General features: G+C 37.4%; 1 protein-coding gene across 1 annotated transcript in view; it reads left to right on the forward strand.

Annotated features, from left to right (window-relative positions):
- ARSB (arylsulfatase B) overlaps nt 1-22,660 on the forward strand; it is a gene marked incomplete at both ends in the record, with an annotated part of 65,929 nt that extends 43,269 nt beyond the window's left edge. The window contains 2 exons of the mRNA XM_082013253.1: nt 21,721-21,849; nt 22,395-22,660. Of these exons, the coding sequence (XP_081869379.1) occupies nt 21,721-21,849; nt 22,395-22,660 (395 nt within the window). The remainder of the gene's footprint in view (nt 1-21,720; nt 21,850-22,394) is intronic.
- Between the last annotated feature and the right edge of the window lie 234 nt (nt 22,661-22,894).

The following is a 22,894-nucleotide window of genomic DNA, read 5'->3' on the forward strand; positions in this document are numbered from 1 at the left end:
CAATTTCCCTTCAAAGGATGCTCAGTGCATCACAGCATTCCTGTACAACGTTATGCCCTGATGTGGCATTCTCAGGAATACTTTGGAGACCACCTTTTCCTTGTGGGAACTACTGTGATTGAGCTCAGCAGAGGTGTTTGAGTAGACAAATTCCTGGTGTAAGTAGAAGGGGAACGAGCAGAGGAGGTTTTCAGAAGCCTAAGCTCAGGAAATACTTCCCTGTATTGTTTCCGTGATGGCATCATACTCTGATGGTACTTCACTGTTTGCTACACATAGCGTGTCCTTACTTTTTGCGTGCGTTGCATGAGATGTGGGCATGGAGTGGGGTAGGTGGGCAGAAGCTGTAGAAGCTGTATAATTTTGACAAGTTACTTTTTGCCACCTGTTTTACTTTCCCACTTAATAGAACTTTTGTTCTGGAACAGGGAGACCTGACTTCCAAATTAGCATATGTTACATTTTTCCTAGTTTTGATTTGATGATACCATTCTTAAAGGATTTGAGAGTAAGTAATTGCATTTCTGATAGGTTTGACAAGATGTATCACTGTCGTACATGACAAAATATACATTAAGCTGTACTTTTTCAGATCACTGTTCTTTTAATTAACATACTGTTTGTAATGCAACAGAGCATGTTAATTTATAGTCCACTGTTGGGGACACAAAATCCAGCTTTCTTTCTACTTTATCTGTTGTCATAACATGCTTAATTTCTTATAAGTTAACCGGAAGTTGGAATGGTTTTGTGCTTTGCAGGATGACTCATTGTATTATTTATGAATCTGTTTTTGACCCAGATGGTGAAATTATGTTTTGTCATATAAGGATTAAAATTTCTATTTAGCAATCTGAGTTGTTAAGAGGAACTGTATAGATATGGATATATGTGTAACTTAGCTGATTTCTACTTCATGTCTGTTTTTCATTTGTGGAAACTGAGTATAATTGAATTAGAATGTAAAATAATGAATGGAAGATACAGACTAGCCAGATCTTTGGGTTTGCAGAGCATGATGGAAGAGCTAAGAGGAAATTAAGTCTCAAGATACTGTTAAACACAATCAAAAAAATTTTCAGGATGTTGTGAATAATAAGGCAAGTTCTGATCATAATATTATTAAGGATGACACTGTACTATTGTCGTTGTGCACACGTTCGGCATTAAGTTATTGTTGTACTTGCATTCGGTGCAGGTTCCTGAACTCTTGAGTGCTTTTGCATATAATTTATACATTCATATAATTATAGTTAATTATATGAATTATAATAATAATTATATACATTGCATATAATTTATACATTCTTTCAGCATAATATTTTTCTTTAATGGATGCATTTATCTTCATCTCGCTCTGAATAAACTGATGCTATATATTTTTAGTAGCATGAATGATGTGATGTCTCATGTAATTAATTGATTTCTTTTGACTGAAATAGGAAAACTGAGCTTTGTTTTGTTCAGATTTTTTACACCAAAATAAGCATTCCTTCAGGGAAGTATTTGTGCAAAAGACATAATTAATTTAGTGTCAACTCAACTGTTACTGCCAAATATTCAACAGAATGTTAAGTTAAAGGTAGGACATGCTATCTTGATTACAGAGCTAACTATATCTTTGCCGCTGTGGTCTGTTAGAACTGCCCTTGACCTGCATGTTTACCACTCATGGAGCACCATCATACAAATTTTCAAGTTCTCAGACTGAGCAGTGATGTCTAACCTCTAGGCATCAGCCAGGGTTATTCAGCAGATCTCATGAATCTACTGATCAGCACCTACTTACCCTTTTTCAGGAGCTCATGTCCAGTGGTAAATCGAATAGCCCTACAGTAGCCTTGTATCAAAGTAAGTACTGTGCTTCTCTCCTCTTGTTAATACGAAACAGCGGAAGAGGGAAAACACTGTAAACTAGTTTGTCTGCAGTTCCATTTCACAAAAAATGGTGACAGGTCTCATTTCACTGACTCTTTCAAGTGGTATTCGTCTCTCTCAGAGGGCAGACTTTCTTCATTCAAATACAAACCTTTCCAGTGGTCTGAAACGTATTGCAGTGCTTTTGACTGTAATTCCTCATTTGTCATCTTCAGTGCTAATGAAGGGGTTCCTGTCCCTCACCGCAGACTTTGCCTGCAGCCTCAGTCTGACCTGTGGCAGACCAGTGGAGTGGTTGGGGTTAAAAACAATCTTTTCTCTCAGTGAACTGATCTGGTTTGCAATGCAGACCTACAATTGTGGTGGTGTAACGGGGGAGGTGGTGGAGTGAAAAACTAGGGTGGGATCTCCAAAAATTAGGATGAGGAGGGGAGTGAGTTGCAGTCTTTGTAGCGAAGACAGTCTGGTGGTGAGCTATGTCCAAGATGGCCAGCCTGTCCTCTTCCTTTCTCCCATGCTTTCCTCCTTCCCTTGAGTTGGATCTGGAAAATCACATGGTGACAAGCTGAGTCTTCTGCCAGATCAGCCTTCAGACTATCCTGGGTGGCGGAGGGAAAGAGGAGGAAAGTTTTCTACCACATCAGCCAGCTGAATCAACTTGCCCTGTAGCTGTATGACTGGAACCCACAAGGGAGTGTGTGATTGGTGGCAGATGGAGGGACTGGCCGCAGGACCAGCAACTAGATCAGCTCAGGCCACCAAGGAACCTCAGCCAGTGGCAGCAGTTTCATGGAGTTTAAGCTACTGTAGGTCACTGCTGCTACCAAAGAGGAAATCCTGCCTTCCCCAGCACCTCACACCTCTCTCATGGGTCACCAAAACCACTCACAGAGCCAGGCTATGAACCAGGTCAGGGTATTGGTTCAACTTTTGATAACTCTTTTTGGGTTTTTTTTGGATGTATCTTGGATATGTAGCCAAGCACTCATTTTGGCACAAAAGATAGGACTAGAAGGAATTTCAGGGGACAGGTGAGACTGATTCTATTGGGTCTGAAATTAAAACCTGAAGCTTCTGTTTCATAAAACGTGATGATGTGATCCATCAGGTTTCTGCTGGGGATGTGCTTTTCTTCCTCCCCTCCCCATTCACAGACACACACTCCTGATGCTTATTTTGCATCCATTCTGGCACTCCTTGGATACATCCGTGGACTGACCCAACTTGCTAGCCTGGTTTTCCTCTGTTAGGTAGGTTGAAACTGCTCATTGAAGGGACTGATGGATGCCAGAGGCAGCGCAAGGCGGGGGCGAGGAGGACTGTGCGGCTGGAAGTGGGGAGGCAGAGGTAGAGCCAACCCTCCTAGCGTTGTCTGGCTGCTCCTGGAGCCAGAGCCCCAGGGCGAAGGAGTGGGCAACCACACCTGCTGGTTGGACCTTCCTGCGTGAAACCAGTCTGGTGAGGTCTGCAGATGGAGCTGGACCCAGGCTCCTCAGAGGTGGCTGCTCCTCTCCCTCCTTGCTGAAAGTCATCACTTTTGTGTTTCTGGTTGTTTCTTCATCACCCTGTTGGTTATTTTCAAAAGTGATGGATGTATGTCTTAGTCGCTGTGTCTCAGTGTAGATTTGTAGTTATTAGAGAGTTTGCGATTATGTAAAAGCAGGAAATTGGTGTGAAAGATTACTGTCTTCCAGGTTTGGGTCTGAAACATTAACGTTTTCTGTTAGTTACAAGAGTTTGGTAGTAAAACGGGAAAATTAAAAACAGAAAGCTCAAACTATGTTGAAAAAGGGTATAATTTTCTCTGAAATGTAAAGGCTAAGAAAGCACAAATAAAATGCATAAAGTAATTTAAAAGTTGCATAGAGCAAAAATCTGATTTACTGGTGTTGAAAGGAGAAAAAACAAAATTGTTTTGCCCCATTTTTGCAACTTTGTCTTAAAAAAAAAAGCCAAGTTGTTGATGGTTTGGCATCTGTGTGGGTGACGTCAGCTCTTCCATTGTGAAAGATCTGCTTTCTTTTAGACAGTCTTATGGCATTTCATCAAGTTTTGGTGATTCAGCTGAATTAAAACCCAACTGGATTTAAGTCTAAATTCCCCTAACTGCTAAACCAAACATATTTTTGACCACACAGTCATTGCTAGATGGCCTGTCTTGAAGCAGTATTGAAACTTTATATCCCACAGAAGGCAATTTTATTTTGAGAAACAGGAGTAAATGACATGGTGAAAGGAAATGCACCCTTTAATTCAGAGTTGTTAATCAGAATCTGTCAGAGCACACTATTACTTTTTAATCTGACTTGCTAAATTTATTAATTAATATAGTGATTTTCACAAAATCTTGTAGACGGCACATGTAGCATCACTTTCTCTTCAAAAAGAATTTGAATTTCTTTAAATTAGAAAGTTGTGTTCAAAATAAATATGTTGTTGGGTGGGGCTGTTTTAGGCTGAAAAAACTTTTACCTTCATTTAAAATTCCAGACTTAACCATAAACTAAAACTTCAAAGGCATAATAAAATTGTAGGCTACTAATTGTAGTCAATTTATTTTGAAGATATCTATTCATAGACTCAGACATCCAAGACAGAGAACTTGTAAAAACATTTTGTGATTTCTCCCCAGACTTTCATTTGCCTTGAGCAAAATTAATCAAACTTTACGTTACTCTCCTTGACATTTCAAAAAAGGCATTACCTCATATATTGTGCTATTAATTGCCAAAATAAATGATTGCTTATAAGGGGCTAGGTCTGCTATATGCAGAATGAACATATGATATATTACAATAGAGAAACCACTTCAGTTCTGGGACTGATGTATCATTCATGGGCATTAAAATTGCATTACAATGGCTGTAACATTATATATTATATCCATACATATACCAGAATGATTCATCTTGATTAAGGAATAGACACTCTAGGCTCCTTTAGGCCCCATTTATTTCTTATTTTGCCCAGGTGAAACATGATTCTTGAGACTTTGCAGGCCGGAAGTTATTTCTTCCCCAATTTTATTACTGATGATCTAGCTGGTATAGAATTATTTAGAAAAAAAAAAAAAGGGTGAAACCCCCCCCCTGGTAATGGAGTTGTTCTGTAGCAGCAAAAGATGTAGGTGTGCATGCATTATTGTGCTGTGTGGGCTTCGAATGGGATAAATATACTCCATGTCTGTGCCAGGCTAAGACCTGGAATCCACTCTTGGAGTCAAATTTTGCAGAAAAGTGACCAGTAAGTTGGCTCACAGCTGGAATGGCAAAATCGTCAAGAAAAAGACCAATGTGTTTTTTGCTTCTCTGAATTTCCATTTCGCTGCAAAATTATACATCCGCAAGCTGACCACCTGGACTCTGTCATATTTCATTACAAGAAAATCACAAATTGCAATGACCCCCTGTGAATTTATCAGGCAGGCGTTGCCAGCGAGTGACCCTGGAGCCGCGTGTGGCCCTCAACCACTTCACACGGTGCTTTTCATGCTGGTCTGGCAGTTTTGGGCAGAGCTCAGCTCCACTCCCTCGTGGGAGGCTGCCGTTCCAGCCCGCTCTGCTGCCATTCACGTTGGAGATAAGCGGTGTTTTTATTTTGCCTGTCAGCTATATGAAGTTTCTGGGGTATAGCTCCTGCTGCCAGGGAGTTTGGCCCGTGGTTATACGTTGCTTTGGCTCTTAGTCCACTCGCATCTCAGTGTGAACCATCCATCACGGCAGTATTCGATACCAAGTGTGTGGGGATTGCACATGTGGTGAGCCTCAGAAATACTAATCCCTACGTTTCCTTTGGGATATAGATAATCTCTTTTAGAGTTATAAACGCTAAGTCACATATTAAAGTGTCTAATGCTGTATCATGACTGGAATTCAGGAATCCCTTGGTACTTGCTGCTTTTTTATGCTTCATTATATCCTGTACCTATTTGAATATAAGGCTAACATTTTATATTTTTATGCAGGTCTTGACATAAATGTTAGATTACATTTTTCAATTGAAATATCTCTGAGATGGAAACCTGGAAGGCTTTAGTTGTGCACAGAATGTTAGAGTCAGGTTATGCACTGCTCAGTTCTCTTTGCCTTGGACACTGCTACCTTAGAGTGGTGAAGGTGGGGTTTTGGTGTTTCACACATAAGGCCAGCTCAACATGAACTTTGATGTCTTCAATAATTCATAAATACTATTCTGTTCAGTTCAAATCTGTTTCCTGGAAAAAATAAGATTTTTAATTTTTTTTTTCTTATTTTTCCATCAAAAGTGAAAGTTGAGCATTTCTTTTTAACTGTCTCTCGTTTTGTGATGTTGACCTTGTAGGCTGTATTAATAAGTTTGCTCTTATTTAGAATAATTTTAATTTTTTCATTCTGTAATTGTGTAAGAATGTAATAATCTGGGTAAATGCTTTGCCCTGTTGATGTTCACAGGGATTTTTTGCTGCCGTGAGTAATTCTGGATGTTACTCAATTGTTTGTATGGTGTATTTTTTCGTAAAGGTATAATGTGTTGTAAAAATCAAGGTGAATACTTTGAAACAAGATCGAGAGTATTTTTGTATGCTTACTCTTGTTGAAATTAAGTTAGGAAGAGTATGCATTTTGAAAGGTAAGAGACTGAGCATGATATTCTAGTATAAATCTTTCCTTTAGTCAAACATTACTATGAGAAAACTGAAATTAGAAGAGATAATAGTGGATCTATATGTTCACAGCATTCAACTAAGTAAATTAAGATAGGTGAGCTTCGCTGTGTGAGTTTGTCTGTGGCACAGCCCTATGCCTTGTCAGCACAATGGTAGGAGGTTATAGTGTCTCAAGGCTCATCTATTTCCTATTTCTAAGATCAGTATTCTATTCATTCTTCCAAGGTTAAGGTCATGGCTATTCCTCAAACGTTTTTATTTTAATAAAGTAACAGAAAGAGTCAGAGTTTTGTAGAAAACTCATTATTGCCATAAAGCAGCAAAAGGTCACAAAATGTCTTTCCTCAGTGAAGTAGCAAAAAAACTTATTTCTTCAGTAATTCATTGTCATCGTATAGGTTGGAAGAGCCCTTGACATTTCCCTAGTTTCCTTCTTGAAGTAAAATAATTGCTCTATACATCACAGTTAAAGAAAGAGAAATCAGTTAAAAATACATATATGCAACGGCCTTGTTAGTCCACCGCGACATCTGCATTTCAAAGTGACTGTAGCAGGCTGATCCTTCCTTCTGGCACATTTTCATGGACTCTCACATTAATTAAGGCATCACACCTACAAACACACGTGCAACTTCAAAAATGTACCTTATGAGTGAGGATGAGCAAAAACAAAGGTTACACAGATGTAACTGAAATTGAAGTATCATCACTTTCAAAGGGCTACTGACTACAGAGCTGTCATTCAGAAATACTGAATATTCTATTTATTTTATTCATTATAAGCATGAAGGAAAAACTGTTGTCTTTAAAAGACTGAGAAGAAAAGCAAAAATGAATTAACTTTATCTGTGTGAGGAGGTAAAAGTGTAGATGGAAGAAGGTGCATTGTGTGACTTTGAGCCTTTTCAAAAAATACGCAACATTTTCTCTCTGGTAGGGAGAAGAGTTATCTGTCATCGGTAGTACAGACCATCAATAACAGCAGCTGTCTAAAACACTGCTGTAGGCCTAGAAATAACGTGAAGCACTTGTTCTGCTCTCATATTGATGGTGTTTTGTTGTTATTGTGAAGAGGGAAAATGCTACTTAATTAGAAAATGCTATTTGAAGCTACCTTGTAACTTTTAGCTTTTATTTCTATGAGATTTTTTGGCTTTCGTGCTTCATAAGAAGACAAAATTCTAAGAAGCACTAAATAACCTACTGATTATAGGTTTATTAACGTACAAAAACCAATGTCTATGCAAAAACAGTCTGTTCACAAACAAGGTACTCTTAGATATACTTTCCTTAAAATGGTCTAAATAATCTGCTTCGGCTCAGAAGCTTCAACAATAGATGTTGCTCATCTATTAAAGCCAGACACTGAAACTTTGATATTTAATGTTTCCCATAGTAGAAGAATTTTTTTTTCATATTTTCCTGTAGATTTTCTCTCTGAAAGACTAAATTTGCCATAGATGTGCATTAGCTACAAATCTAATAGAACAAGTGTTGATCAAGACTTTAAAATATATGTATTTTCTGAGACATGCAGTAAGATCTAAATTTTGCCTTTACTGTGGACAATAGTGACAGTGAGTGTTATGATAAGTATCCATAAAATTCCAGTGATGAAAGTAGGAGCTAATTCAGAGAAAATACATTGAAGTTGCTTCACATCATATATCCCAAGAAAGAATAGGCTAGGCATTTAGAGCATTATCCATTATAATCAGGAAGCTTTAAAAATTTCCTGCTTTTCATGGAAGATATTTCTAATGTCATCTAGACAGTTCATTGACTGAGATTTTCTGAAGATCAGCAGTTATCCATGAAGAGCTTAAGACAATTTGTAGAGGATTGAACCAATCCTGGTGTCATTGGCACTTTTAGGCAGGACTGATGATACCCCAGCTGACTGTCTTGTGTGCACTGGATCCCAGAGCTGAACTGGTTGCAGGAGGGACATGAGTTGCGGTCATGCCAAGATAACAATATGCACTTTGCCAGAGCAACTGGGCGAATTTCTTAAAAATCCTCCTGGAGTTTGCTTTGTCTTGTCCATTTCTTGATGAAAACTAAGCAACAGGCTGCTACAGAATCAAGTCTAGCAGAAGGTAGTTTTTGTCATGGAGTTTCCATTGTGTGAAATGCTAAAAATGAATTTCCAGTACAGCACTGTCTACAAAGTTTCTAATGCATCTATGTGAAACAGAGTGCAAAATTTTGTTTATGGGCAAGTGATAGTTTTGCCTGGAGAATCCTCATCTACATGCATCTAAGACTTTTTATGCTTCTGTAGCCATAGGGGGGAGAAATATTCCCTCTTCCCCTCTGATTTCTTTTATAAATATATGGAGAACAGCCATGTGTTTCCATACTGTTGCCAAACAAATGAGGCATTTAAAAAGATTTTATGCTTATAAATTGAAGATATATAAGGTCTAAGTATGTCTCCTAATTGTAAAAATATTAACTATGCCTTTTGTTCTTTTGCTATTTTATTTCTCAATAAAATTTTCTTTGAAACTGTAGTCTTACTCTTATCTTGCAGGTGAATAGTTGAATAATCTGACTGGTTTAAGGTTTTAGGGACTGTATAAGTTGTATTACTATGTTAGAGACAGTCATGATTTTCAGAGTTTGAAAGAGACTTGATTTAATAATCAACAATAGAAATAAAAAATGTAGTACTTCTGCTGCTCTCAGTGCTATAACCACTGTGGTGTATTGTATACATTAAAAACTTGAGCCATGCTCAATATATTATTTCCTGTTATTTAGGAGAATGTTAATCTCCTGTTAAAGTATGCTGGTGCTTAATCCAAAAACATAAAGCAAAAAATTTAAATATAATGGAAATCTAGTGTAATTTCTGACCCAGTCCATAGATTCATACTACTTGTATTACATGTACAGCTGAACAACGAGAAGACTACAGCTTTCCAACTGCTAAAATGGTCTTCACTAGAAATGGTGTATGCTGAAAGATATCTGTATGTTCTTATGTTCCCACATTAACTTTCCTGCCACCTTCTGTCTGTTCTCCCCAGATCCAGGTACTTCCAAATCGAAAGATAGCGAAGGAGATCTGGGTATTTTTGTTCACGTACCATTCTGTTCTTTATGGTGTAATATAGGGTCCCTAATTTAGATGTATTTGTAGACTGCCTGCAAATGAAACTGTAGACCAGACTGCCTGCAAATCAAAACCACCCTGTGCCTACAGAATATTTTGCATCTATGGATGCTAGAAAAACACATACATCATTGAATTAAAGTTTAGAAGATAGTAAAAAGTTAAGAATCTGTTCCAAATGTTCCACCAAATTTGCTTTCTTATAGAAATTCAAAATTTTACATACAGTTGGTTTTTTTTTACTGCAAAGTTTTGATATGAGTGGAAATTGAAATTACCCAAACCCATCCAGATATCCCATCACCAAGTTAAAGGCTTATTTTCTCTGTTGTCATTCAAAATATTTGTATGTATTGTATCATGTGAAATGGAAAATAGGGAGAAGACCTCCATCCTGGAGTTACATACAGTCTGTTGGGGAGAACTCTCTTCTGAAAGACGGGAGATCACGATTCAAAACCCTTTGCAACAATCGGTAACTCAGGCCATGAATTTGGGTCTCTGAAGCCCAGAAACATGTCTCCAGTGTTTGGATAGATTTTTTGGAAGGGGGAGAAAACCTCTCATTTTGTCAGGTACATCTTTGTGTGAATTTAACCCTTAGTTTCCAGTTTAAATTTCTTTTTATTAAAAATGTAGGGAAGTTAAACATTTAATTAGTCTGAGCCTTTTCTTTATTTCCTGTTTAGGGAAAATTAAGTTCATCATCAAATTGGCATCTGTTTCTAATTACTTTAGTGGACAAACAATAACTTACATAGCATGCAGTTGCCTGTGGCTTTCGGTGTGAACTGAGAATTTCCTCCTTTGAGGAGGAAACTATTGGACAGTTGGAAAAAATGCTGTTGGAGGAAAGTTCAGAAGATGTGGTTGTGGGAAGCAGCGCTGACCACAAAGAAAAGTTACAGGGTGGCTTCCTGAGTTTTACTGCAGTGAAGTTATGGTTCATTTCTCAACTTTGTGTTTCTTTTTCTGGCTGCATGCTCCTATAAAGAATCAAGTGTTTGGATGCCTGTTACCTGAATTCTGCCTTCCTTCTGCTGTTTCAGGGAAGATAAATGATAGGTTTAAGTAAAGAGTTTCTATATCTTCTGAGCTTAGTGACATGGATTTTGCAGCAGGGAAATTTACTCTGGAATTTGGATTTCTCTGCTCATCCATAAGCCTCAATTTTTGGTAACATTCATGGGATTGTGTGCTGCTACTGATTTTTTAATTATTATTTTCGTAAGAATTTTCTTCTGAGAATTGATAAATTGTGTATTGCTGTATGTGTATTTTGTTTTGATTTCAGAATCACTTTAATTTGGGGATAATTTGGGGGGGTGGTTAAAAGGTATGAGTTGTTGCCAGAAGTAACTTTTGTGAACACAGATGTGCAAGCCTTTCATATAAAGGTGTCATGGAAAACACACTGTGTCTACTGAACTGTGTGGATAAAGGGGAATTTAACTTAATTTTTCTCATTAAGAGAATTTGGTAGGGTGTAAATTCCTTGTTTGTTGCTACTGATGCTTAACCAGTCTGAATCATAGGCCACTGGAATTAATGGAAAGTTTCCCATTAGTTTCAATGTGGTTTTTTTCAAGTCCAAACAGACCTCCCACTGTTCCAGAGTCAAGCATTAGTGAGGGACAGTGAGCCTGCCAATCATGCAGGTTTTGTGTGTATGCATGTGGTGAGATTTCTAGGAGGTTGAAGACTGCTTTCATGAGGGTAATATTTATGTGGAGCTCCATAATATTTAAGAAAGTCTGTGATTTTTTTCCCTGATTTATATTAGAACAGAAGCTGTGATGTGCAAAACCTTTGATTTATTTTAATGGAAGCAGTAGGGGAATGATACCATTACCATTTTTCTGATATGATATAGAAGCTGGTGAATATAATAGCGATCCCTTGAATGATTAAAATTTTATGCTGATTTTAAAGACAGTAATGAACGTACTAGAAAATACTCTCTCTCTCTTTGGGTTTCATATATAAGTGGTTTTTGGTTTGCCAGCCCCAGACTTCTGTCTGGGGATCTCCTCTGTGGTTTTTATAGACTACTAATCAGATCACAAGAGTCAGAGCGGCATACGCATCACCTTACTATGTAAATAAAGCTGGTTATTATTTGTTGCTCTTAAGATCTATTGGAAGTAGCCTGTGTGGTTTTTACCCAGTGTTTGGTTCAACTATTAGGCAGAATTCTACTCCACGACACGCAGTGTTGTTCACGCCTCTCTAGTAAAAATGTTTTTACAAAGTAAAGAAACTTTTTTTGAATCACTCATAATGTTTAATCTCAGTGTAATTAATGTAATTAATGTATAATCTCAGTGAAATATTAAATATTAATAATATAATAATATTTAAAAAGAAAACCAACGAACATCTAATTTATCCCCTTGAGACTTGTCATTGCCAGGTGACACTACCTTTTGCAAGCCCGTCTTCCTGGAGTGACAGTCTTCAGTGAGTTGACAGTCTGTATGCACAAGATTGAATTCTGTTAAATGCGGTGTGTTTTTGTGGACATATGCGTAAGTGTCACTCCATTCCCTAAAACTGAGAAAGGACCTTACTGCAAGCACTAGTTCATGCAGTTTCTTGTCTTCTGGCTATGTGATGAAGCCTTGTTGTGGCTGCATTCCTTGCTCCGAGTGCGTAACTGACCGAATCCTGTGATGTCACACCTCTTGTCACACCTCTAGCTCTCTATGTGTTTCTCTAGCTTCTCTTAGCAGAGGTATGTCTGAAAACATGAGCGCTCACAATGGTTCTTCTGAGAGTCTTTGCAAACAAGCAGGACTTTATTACAATGCTGTGCTAGTGACAATTGTTGCTTACGTGGTGCCTACTGACAAAATGAAATCTCTTTCATCACACAGGGGTAAGAACAGGGGACCAGCAGCTCAGAGAGGGGTTTTAACTGTTCTGACAGCCACGAGCTGAGACGCTACTAAAAGATTTTACAAAGCGATATAACAACATGGAGGTGTTCCCCAAAACATGTTTGGTGACTGAAAAAAAAGGCATGTAATTGAATTTGAGGATGTAGCCAAGATTATATTTGTTCAGAGAATGTAGTCTAGTCGAGTTGGAACATGGCCATTACTGGCAAAAGCACATGATGAATTTCCTAGGTAAATAATTTTATATCTCATCCAGTGTTTCAGCCTGTTTGAGTTTTTCTCACTGTAGGTAGGTGCTGTGTAGTAGTGCCCTTCAGCATTGTAGATGATGTCTAGACAGGTCAGGTAGAGACTGTAGTCGCATTGAGTACACCAACAACTACCAATATGATGTGGTTTCACTCGAGATACTTCATGAGGTCTCAGCTAGTAAGCACTCAAACTATTTGGCCTGTGTGTTACATTGATATGTTGCCCATCAGTTAAAACAATAAGGATTTGCTTATTTGATTGCATTTGGCTCAACATCACACAAGATGGGAAGAACCTTCCTTTGGTCACGCAGGGCATGGAAGCAGCCTGGTCCCTAGACTTCCCCAGAATATATGAATTTCATTAAGAAGAATGTACACCTAGCAGAGGATTTTAATTTGTGAGGGATTGCAGATGTCACCCAATTTTGTAATTGGTTTCTGAACCTTTTCAGTGGAACTGTATTCTTTCTGAGATGGGAAGACCAGAATTACAGTTTTCTAGTTGCATAGGGCTTTTTGCTTTGTTCACGAGTCCTTTTCTAATAATTCCTTGCATTGAGTTTTCTTTATGACCAGTGCTGACATAATTCTGAAAAAGTGTCAGCTCAGTCTGTCATGATCCCAAGGTTTCATTCTTGGACAACAATGGGTGACACGCAGGCCATCACTTTATACGTGAATTTAGGATTGTTATTTCACATATGCATCACTTTACCTGTGATGTTATCTATGTTAAATACCATAGTCTTTTTTAATGCCCACTCACCGAGTCTCATGAGGCCCTTCTGTCATTCTTTACAGTCAGCTTTAAATAATTTAGCATCTTTGACAGACTTTGTAATCTCACTGTTCAGTCCCCTTTCCAGGTCATTTGGAATATGTTCAACAATATGGGTCCCAGTACAAATTCCTTTAGGAATCCAATGGTGGCCTTCCAGTGTGAAATCAAAACTTTTTTTGTTTCCCACTTTACTAGACACTTTTCTATCCACATGAAGATCTTTCCCATTGTCCCATGGTGGCTTCATTTCTTGGCCTAGATGGCCATACGGTATGATAAGTAAACTTTCATTCTATGTGAATCCTGTCATTTATTATTTAAATAATGGAGTGGAGTAACCAAATAAATGATAGGGGAAGTTGCTTGGCCAGACAAACTTTCTACTGAAATAGAAGTCTTGAGAACTGGAGACGTAATTTTTAGTTACTAAGAGAATACCTAGGGAATCCCTTTGTGTGGTGTACGTTGTAAACTGCAAAGTATCATACTATATGCAGACATCCAGGTAGTGTAATACGTACACACAATGTGGTGCAGGAAATGTTGGAGATATTCCTTCTTTGTCTGAAAAATCTTAAATGTACTTTACACCTGCAAAGCAGTGGCACCTGTTCATTATTTATTTTCAGATATGTTGCTAATTTACACTGGACAGAGTGCGAGCTATCTAAAATCTTAATCCATCCTGGTTTTTGTGGCTTCTCTTGATGCATGCTTTTCACTCTTTTCCATGAAACGTGTTGCAGTTAAGCTTGGAGCTTTTTATTATTGTATTTCCCTGTCATTTGGCTGAATCTGCTGTTACATTATGTTATCATAGGTTTGTTTATAGACAATGCAGTTGTTTTTCACTTTTTCCTTTGGGAAATACACTGCAAAAGTAGGTAAAGTATAACACCCTTGTTTTGCAGATGAAGAAACAAACGTAGACGCTTCATTTGCTTCTGTTGTCCATAAAGAGCACTGATTATACGTAGCTGCTTATAAATGAACAATTTTGTTACTGTGTAGGATATTGGAAAATTGTAGAGGAATAGTCAATCTGACTCTCACTTAGGCTGTTTAGATTAACTTTCTGGGCAGGGCTCTGTCTCCCAAATAAATTAACATTCTTTTGTCTTTCTCCAACATTGCTCTCCAGGACCCAACATTACCTCCCTGCACACTAGTATTGTAGACCACAGTATACAGAAATATAGCATGCTTCAAGCAATATTGGTTTTGACCCTTTAAATTTTGTGGTCTGGACTTCGCTAAATGGCATGTTAGGGAGAACTGTGTGCTTTTTGATCTCTTACCAACCAAGAAAACTTCTTCTCAACATGGATCATTTTCATCATCTTTAATCATAGACTGAAGGCAGAATATTTTATTTTTAGATGTACTGTCTATTTATATCTCCACATTCTAAGCTTCTACCAATTGCTTGTGTTGGTCTCATTGAAAGAAAGAAGAAGGAGAGCTAGAGGAATGAGAACAATAATTCATCTATGGTTATTAGATCTGTGCAAATATCATATATATAGATGTAGAATACATATTCCCCTATATATTCCCTTTTTTAAATATCAGCTGAAAACGTGCAGTTTATCTTCTTCCTTCCTATAATTAAAAATTAGATTGTGAAGGCTAAATGAATATACTCTTAAATAAATTTATTACATTTAATGAAATATTTCCACAAATTTATCTTTCAGAATGAGCTAAAGAAGTGAAGCCTTTCTTTAAAAAAAAAGTTCAGACTGTACCTTTTTTTTTTGTTTAACCTTGCAAATTTACACAATATAGGTGTTGACTGTCCTTAACTCTTTTTTTTTACAAATTACAGTTACATGGTACTTGAAATATTTGCCTTGCAAAGTAGAAAGCAAAAGATTGAAACAAATCATAAGAAATATTTACAAAGATAATGGCAGATCTGAATTTTCCAGCGTACCTACCAAGTACTGTATTGCAGTGGCTTTTTATTGTTGTCTTTGCTACTTTTTGATTTTGCTTGCATTAGGAAAACTTTTTTTTTATTTTTAGTATTTGCTTTTCATTGACTATTAAATATTTCAGAGAATATCAGTGAAACCTGTCAGGAACATCAGAAGACTTAGAAAAATAAACAAGTTGGATTTGTATGTACAGGAGGAGGAGTGGAAAGCTTCTGGTAAGAGATCTAAAGCCCTAAAATGTAGTAAAACTGGATCAACCCTTCTTTTTTTTATTGCCATGTAACATTGCAGGCATCAAAGGGTGACAAAGTTATTTTGGTGTATAGCAGTAATAAAAGGATTTAAAAGGTTTTGAGTTACACAGAAATTAAGTGGATTTTCAGACATTTCTGTCTTTTTCATGGTGGTCAGATAAATTAGTATTTTATTTTAGATAAGTTTCTGATAGGTAACTAGGATTGTATGAGCCAAGGAATAGATGATCGATTCTCAAGCATACATTGATCACCAGGGAAGAAATGTGAAGGAATGTTTCTTCTTATTTTCCACCCGCAGAAATCATTGCCCAGTTCGATAGATGAACTAATGAGTTAAGCAGAAGGCTATTGTAAGTGTGTGCAAAAATAGACAGGAAGACAGTTTTTCCTCTGAAAGAGCTACCCACCTAGTCTAAATGATGTATTGAATCGGGAGTACACATGGGATGCTTAATGAGGTCAGAAGAGCTTTTTTTGAAAGGCTAGGAGGAGAAAAACAGGGCTAAGCACATTGCATCACTTTTTATGATCTTCCTTATGCTTAGAAAGTGAAGTGAAAGAACAGATTGCTGGGCAAAGTAAGGAGTTTTGGGTTATCTTTTCTGTTTTACTTTGAATCATCAGTTATTAGTTACTTCTTGGGACACACTGCTGGATTGAATGTACCGAATAACTTCTTCAGTATCGCAAAACCTGTCACCTTGCAACATTTCTGTAAACTGTGGGGGCTGTTTTTTAAATCTGAAAATGTATGAGCGAAGCAGGAAATTGTGTAGGCATCAGATTCTGTTCTCTATCGCAGTAGTATAAATCTGGTGTGAATCCATTATTTCAATTACTTTACACTTGATTTACACTCTGGTATGAGTGAAAAACAAGCCTTAAGCAAATAACTGACTTGTGTGCACTGATAAATCAGTGCATTGGAAGCCATTACTAATACAAATTAATATTCTGATTTCTTTATGCTATCTCCCCTTTTAAGAATAACACTGAAAGTCAACTGGAGGCCTGTACTAGAAATGACTCATGGTGTTCGTGTATTTCTAAAACTACAGTTAAACCTGAATCTGAATCATATACACTTGCCTTTTGTGAAAGTTTCGACCCTTTCAGTTTAGTCCATAGAGAAATTACTAAAATAAAAGGGGTTGCATAAATCTGCTTGGACATATTGCTTTCTTTTGTAAAGAAAATATTTGGCTTTTCCTGAATTGAAATTAATTTGGTAACATGTCTTGTGTATGATCAGGCCAAAAATCTGTCTAGCTCATTATTCTATTTCCGAGAGTAGCAGTTGTGTACGAAGGAATGCATGAGGGCAAGCACGTAAATATACTTCCCTTGCATGCTCCCCGCTCCGCAACCTGTGGCTAATGGAGCTTCTGATATTTAGGTTGTGATTTTATATTTAAGAATCCTTGACGGATTTTTCTTCCACTTTGTGAACCTTTCTGTCACTCAACCTTTGCAATTTTCTGGCATCTGCAACATACTGTGGAAAGGAATTCCACTCCTGAGTTGGGTTGGTGGTAAGGAACTGTATCGTATTGGTTATTTTGAATGTGCTGCTTCATAATTTGTTTGATACCCCCTATTTGGAAAGACACGTTCCTTATTCAGCCTGGCATGGCCACACAATTTTATAGATGTCTGTCCTGTCCCTCATCAGTTATTCATCTTTGAGGATGAAGAGTTCTGTTTGTTTAGTCATTCTTTACACAGAAGCTGTTCCATAGCTTTAATCTTGCTTGTCACATCTCTTGAACCTCTTCTGGTTTTTCTGTACCTGATTTCTACCATGGGGACCAAAGCCGCACAGTATCCCGTGTTATGCACAGCAGCGGCATAGTGTCCCATTCTTTGCCATTTCTAATACTGTTTTTTCCTTTTTTTGACTGACGCTGGACATTATCTGGTTGTTGTAAGTTCACAAACTCTTCCCTAAATAGCAATAGCTTGTTCAGAGCACTTTCATTTGTGTATGCAGAGTTAGGGTTGGCTTTTTTCCCCCCATATTCATTACTTTCCCTTTTGTTGCACTTATGCTTGTGTATTAGCAAGGCTTAATGCAGTGAAAGTTTTTTCAATTTTTAGACAAATCCCACATATTCTCTGGTCATCATTCAGGATGTTATTTTAGATATTTACCCAGCAGTAATTTTTTCAATATCCTCCATGAAGAGGATGCTATGGGATATTGAAATTATCAACTTGGCAATTATTTTTGCAAATGCAGCTAACATTTCTGGCTGATGCTTTCTGAGCATTTTGCATAGATTTTCAGAATTGATGACATCTGCCTTCTGAAAAATCAGGTCTCTTGAAGATACTAATTAGCTATTGAAAATTATTTAGGCCTTTACATCCTAATTTGGAATATATATCTGTTTATAGAGACAATGTATGATAATGGAAATAAAAGGACTATGCTGAAGTCTTCATAAGGGGCAAAAGATCAGGCTTTTAAAGTATTTAGAACATAAACTACTTTTGTGGGTAGTGGGAGTTGGCCGCCGCAATTCCTTTTAAAATCTGATCCTGAAACTGGTTTCCAGACTCTTAAGACTAAGGATGGTCTTGAAATATGATATATACTCCAAAGTCACTTAAAAGGCAACATTTTCTGAAGGACCTGTCTTTTCTATAGAGATATAAAAGCTATTTCAATACTTCTTGGTGACCTACAACTTCAAACAAAACGCTAAAATATTTAGCTCAATTTGTCATAGCATTAAATATTTAAAAATAAATATTGGAATGAAATTTCACTGCTTTCTTAAGTAATAAAAGTTGTATCATTTCCCAAGAGAGTACTTAAAAAGAAATACAGCAGCTGGTGAGGCTCCGAAGTTGGGCTTCAGGAAACAGTGGCTTCTGTTTGAGAATAAGAAAATTCGTGGCAAAAGCTGTGGGTTTCTTTTTTTTTTTTAAGGTGAAACAAAAGCTTTAGTTATTTCATTAGCCTGTGATCACACTGGTGATCAAATGGCAGAAAAACAAAATGTCTAGCCCCTTTGCACAAGCAAAAACATCACATTTTTATTATATAAGTTTATAAGAGTATGCAGGCATGTGAAGGCAGACTTGATTAGACAGATCGAGAAAGACATCTGTCCTCTGACTGCTGAATTAGTCTGTGGAGCCACTGCTAACGCCTGGTCACCACCACTGGAAAAAAAAGAAGAAAAAACCCCCAACAATCTAGAACAGATGCAGAGAAAAACTGCTTAAATGCTATGGGGAATGAATGTTTTATCTTGCACAGGAAACAAAAATAATATGACTATGCTTTAGTCTGCCAAACTGGAAAAGGGATCCCTGTAAAATTCGGATGGTGGGGGAGAAGACTGCCCAGGCATTTTGCATTTCACTTGCACTAGCAGAAGCTGAAAAATGAAGACAGAGGTAGAAACTTAACAGCTGGGCTGAAAAGAAGGAGAAAGTCAGGTAGATGCAGGGGGAGGAATATCCTAGCTTGAGGTGAAAGTCATATGATGGGAAGAAGAGAACTCGTATCAAGTGATATTTTTATTTATTTTAGTTCTGTATCTGGTGCTTGTATAATGTAATGAACTCAAGCTCTGCAAATATCCTATGTAGACAGAATTCAAACAAGCATCAGTCTGTTTTCCATGGCTGGTATGTCTGATAAAAGTTGACCTGTACTGCCTGGGAAGCCATGCACTTGCCTGAATAATAGACAGTACATTTCTTCAGCACAAGACAAGTGCTTGCAATGGGTCAGTTAACACGGCTGACAGGCCTCTGTTTATAATAGTTCAGCGTGAGGGAATTTATCTTTTTCTCTTCAACAGATTTTGCTGAAAAACAGTATCCCACCAAAAACCTTCAACTCAAGCTCTGGAAAAAGCATTTCTTAGTTTACAAGTTTGATTTTGTTAAATAGACCAAATAACTGTTTTTTAAAATTATTTTATGTTCTGGAATCTTATTTTGAAGTCTTATGTATGGCATTTTAAGGATATTTTGCAAAGTATATCTAAAAATACAATCTTTCATACTGTTTATTTGAAGTATTTTAAATAATTTATCTTGTGTAATACTATGGCTTCATATACTGTAGCTCAGCAGTCAGAGGCATATTCTCAATGCTAAACCTTAACATCAGAAAAGCAGACCCTCATAATGTTTTCTTTAGACCAAGCCCTATTGTTGTAATTTTGAGAAGTAATGTTTAAAAAACATGATTGTGTTTTTTGATCTGCTGAATGTCTTTCATTATGCTCTTTAAGAAAGTAAATGGCAAAGATGAGTATTCCTAGTAGCAAACAGAATAGCAGAATAATACATAACATAATGATGTTGGAAAGTAAGCAATATTAATCTTTAAACTGTTCCATATCTGCTACGGACTTCACATTGCTGTGTATGGATTTATCTTCCAGAAGAGATTTTTCTGGAAGATAAATCCATACACAGAAGAGATTCTTCTGGAGGTATTTATGAAGTTTTCCTTGTTTTTATAGGGGTTTGGGTTTTTTTACCATCAGCTTCAGTGCTTCATGATCTAAGACGAGCTGAGTCTTCCCTATCTGTGTATGTGTATTCTAAACAAGCAGTCCCCTTTTATAGCCTTATTTAGCTTGGAACATTATAGAAGTCTGATATAAACAGGGAACTTGGGCATGCCCAAACAGTGCTTAATAAAGAAAAACTGATCCAAAATGTGAAGCCCAGTAATAAAATAGAAACTTAGCAGGACCTTCACAAAAAAAACAAGAAGTAGCATCCCAGTGTTTCCTTTCCAAACTTTCTGTTGCTCTCTTTGATCAGATATATATTTGCTCCACTGTGACATACAGAATTTACTGTTTTTAGAAACTGCTAGTACTGCTTCTAGTATTGGATCTCACGTGATCATTGTACATCTCATGAATTCTGTTTTTCATTTCAATGGCAAAAATCTGTCAGCTGAGTCCTTCAAATTCCCTAAACTGATCGAAATTCACCTCTTGAAAGATGATAGAAAGTCAACATTGGTTTCTCTCCACCTCCTGATGTCTTGTTTCTAGTCTGATTATAGAGTTGCCTTCTGGTAGTCTTTTGGTAAACAGGAATCAGCCAATAAAGTTAATATAAACCTCTTAGACTTTATTTCTTAAAGTCTTAACTTGTTTATGAAAGCTGATATGCAAGATAGTTTGGATGCTCCTGGAGTGTCTCTCTGACTGCCTCCTGGTTTCGGTAAAGAACTGGTCTCCCGATCATCCCTGCTGTATTGTGTGCACGTTAATTTTTTTCTGAGGTCCTCTCCTGTAAGGAACTTCATGTTTCCTTTTGAGAGGGAATTTGCACATAGTTGACACTTGAGAGTTTCTGCGGTATCTGGATATGGGGCCATGTCATACGCAACTCCCTCTACCAAAGATAGCATGAAGACATGCTTCACACTGTGTCATGCCACAGAAGTACCTTGCTGTCCAGCTGTGGATCTGTGTGAACGTAACCAGCTCAGTCCACAGAGGGTCGGGTCTCTGTGTGTGGGTGCAAGTTAGGACCTTGTACTTGCTCCCTGAAGTGATCTGAGAGAATTAATAGTAGTAGCGCTGATTCAGGAGATCTTTCAATCCTATGTTCCTAACTGGCAAAAGATGCAGGCACTTGTATGAGCAAATTTAACAGTTACAATCATGACCATTATTGATATAGGAATGTGAGATACACATATGATATCTGTAAACAAAATTAGTCCAGTTATCCACACTCAGGTGTGCCACTGGTAAGTTTTTGGGGTGCAGTTCAAGTTCTAAGAGTTAAATATATCCATGAATCATAGCACAGATCTTTGCACTTATATACATAAAATATTTTATCCAATACATAAAAATAAATGGATGATACTGCTTTGTTTTCCAACAGAATTCTAAAAATTACTTCATGCATACGCAATGTACCTAACTTAGTTTACTATTTCATTAAGGTCTTGGTATTGACAACAGGACATCTTTACCACAGAGCAATTCTTTTCCATGGGATGATACACTTTTCAATGTATCTATGCACGCAGCAATCCGACGTGGAAAATGGAAGTTACTAACTGGATATCCAGGTAATTAAGTAACCCCTTTTTGTACAGTGTATCATATTGCCCACCTGCCCCAAACACGGTTTAATGTATGTTCATTTATTTTAGTTATTCTGCTAACTTCTCAGGTTTTTGATCACATGCAAACTCTAGAAGGGGCACTTCTAAAATCCAAACATCATATTCTTTCATTTTGCAAATATTTTGTATACAAATTACTTTCACAGTAGTGGAAAAATAATCACAGAATCATAGCATATCTCAAGATGGAAGGGACCCATAAAGATCATCAAATCCAAGAAGACGGTCCATAAAATTACATGATATGAAATTAAGTGAAGTTTGAATTCCAATGGTACAGCTTTTTTGTATAAATAGGACACTTGTATAGGTATCCCTGGACTAGAGAGACTTTGGTGCTTGGCTAGAATTAAGGAATGCAGCAGCAGTCACAGGCCAATGGCTTGTCATGGGACCTAGTGGATTCCTCGATTACAGTAAAACTCTACATCTACATGCTGCTGCGCCGTATCTGAGAATTAACCCTTGGTCTGTTCCTGTTTCTGTAGGCTGCAGTCATTGGTTCCCTCCACCATCTTTGTTCAATGAGTCAATGATTCAATCATCTGATCCACCAACAAAGAGACTTTGGCTGTTTGATATTGTTCATGATCCTGAAGAGAAAAATGATTTATCTGAAAAATATCCTCATGTGGTAAAAAAACTGCTCTCACGGCTTCAGTATTACTATAAACGTTCAGTGCCTGTGTTCTACCCTGATGAGGATCCCCACTGTGATCCAGCAGCAACTGGGGCTTGGGGTCCTTGGGCATAGTGCACAGCACTGCATCCTGCAAAACATCCCTGTAGCAGAGACTAATTTATGGACTTGGGGTCCTAGTCACATATTTCTTACCTTGTTTATTAAACTATTGCTAATTGTGAGCTCATTCCTTGAGTAATTCATTAAGAGTATTTCTTACTCTTAAAATATGTTGGGGATCTTATTTCAATCTTTTCCCACTCTCTCCTTACCAACAATTGTATATGAAATGTTTGTAAAATTACA

This window comes from Phaethon aethereus, assembly GCF_964289735.1.
Source record: "Phaethon aethereus genome assembly, chromosome: Z".
NCBI lineage: Eukaryota > Metazoa > Chordata > Aves > Phaethontiformes > Phaethontidae > Phaethon > Phaethon aethereus.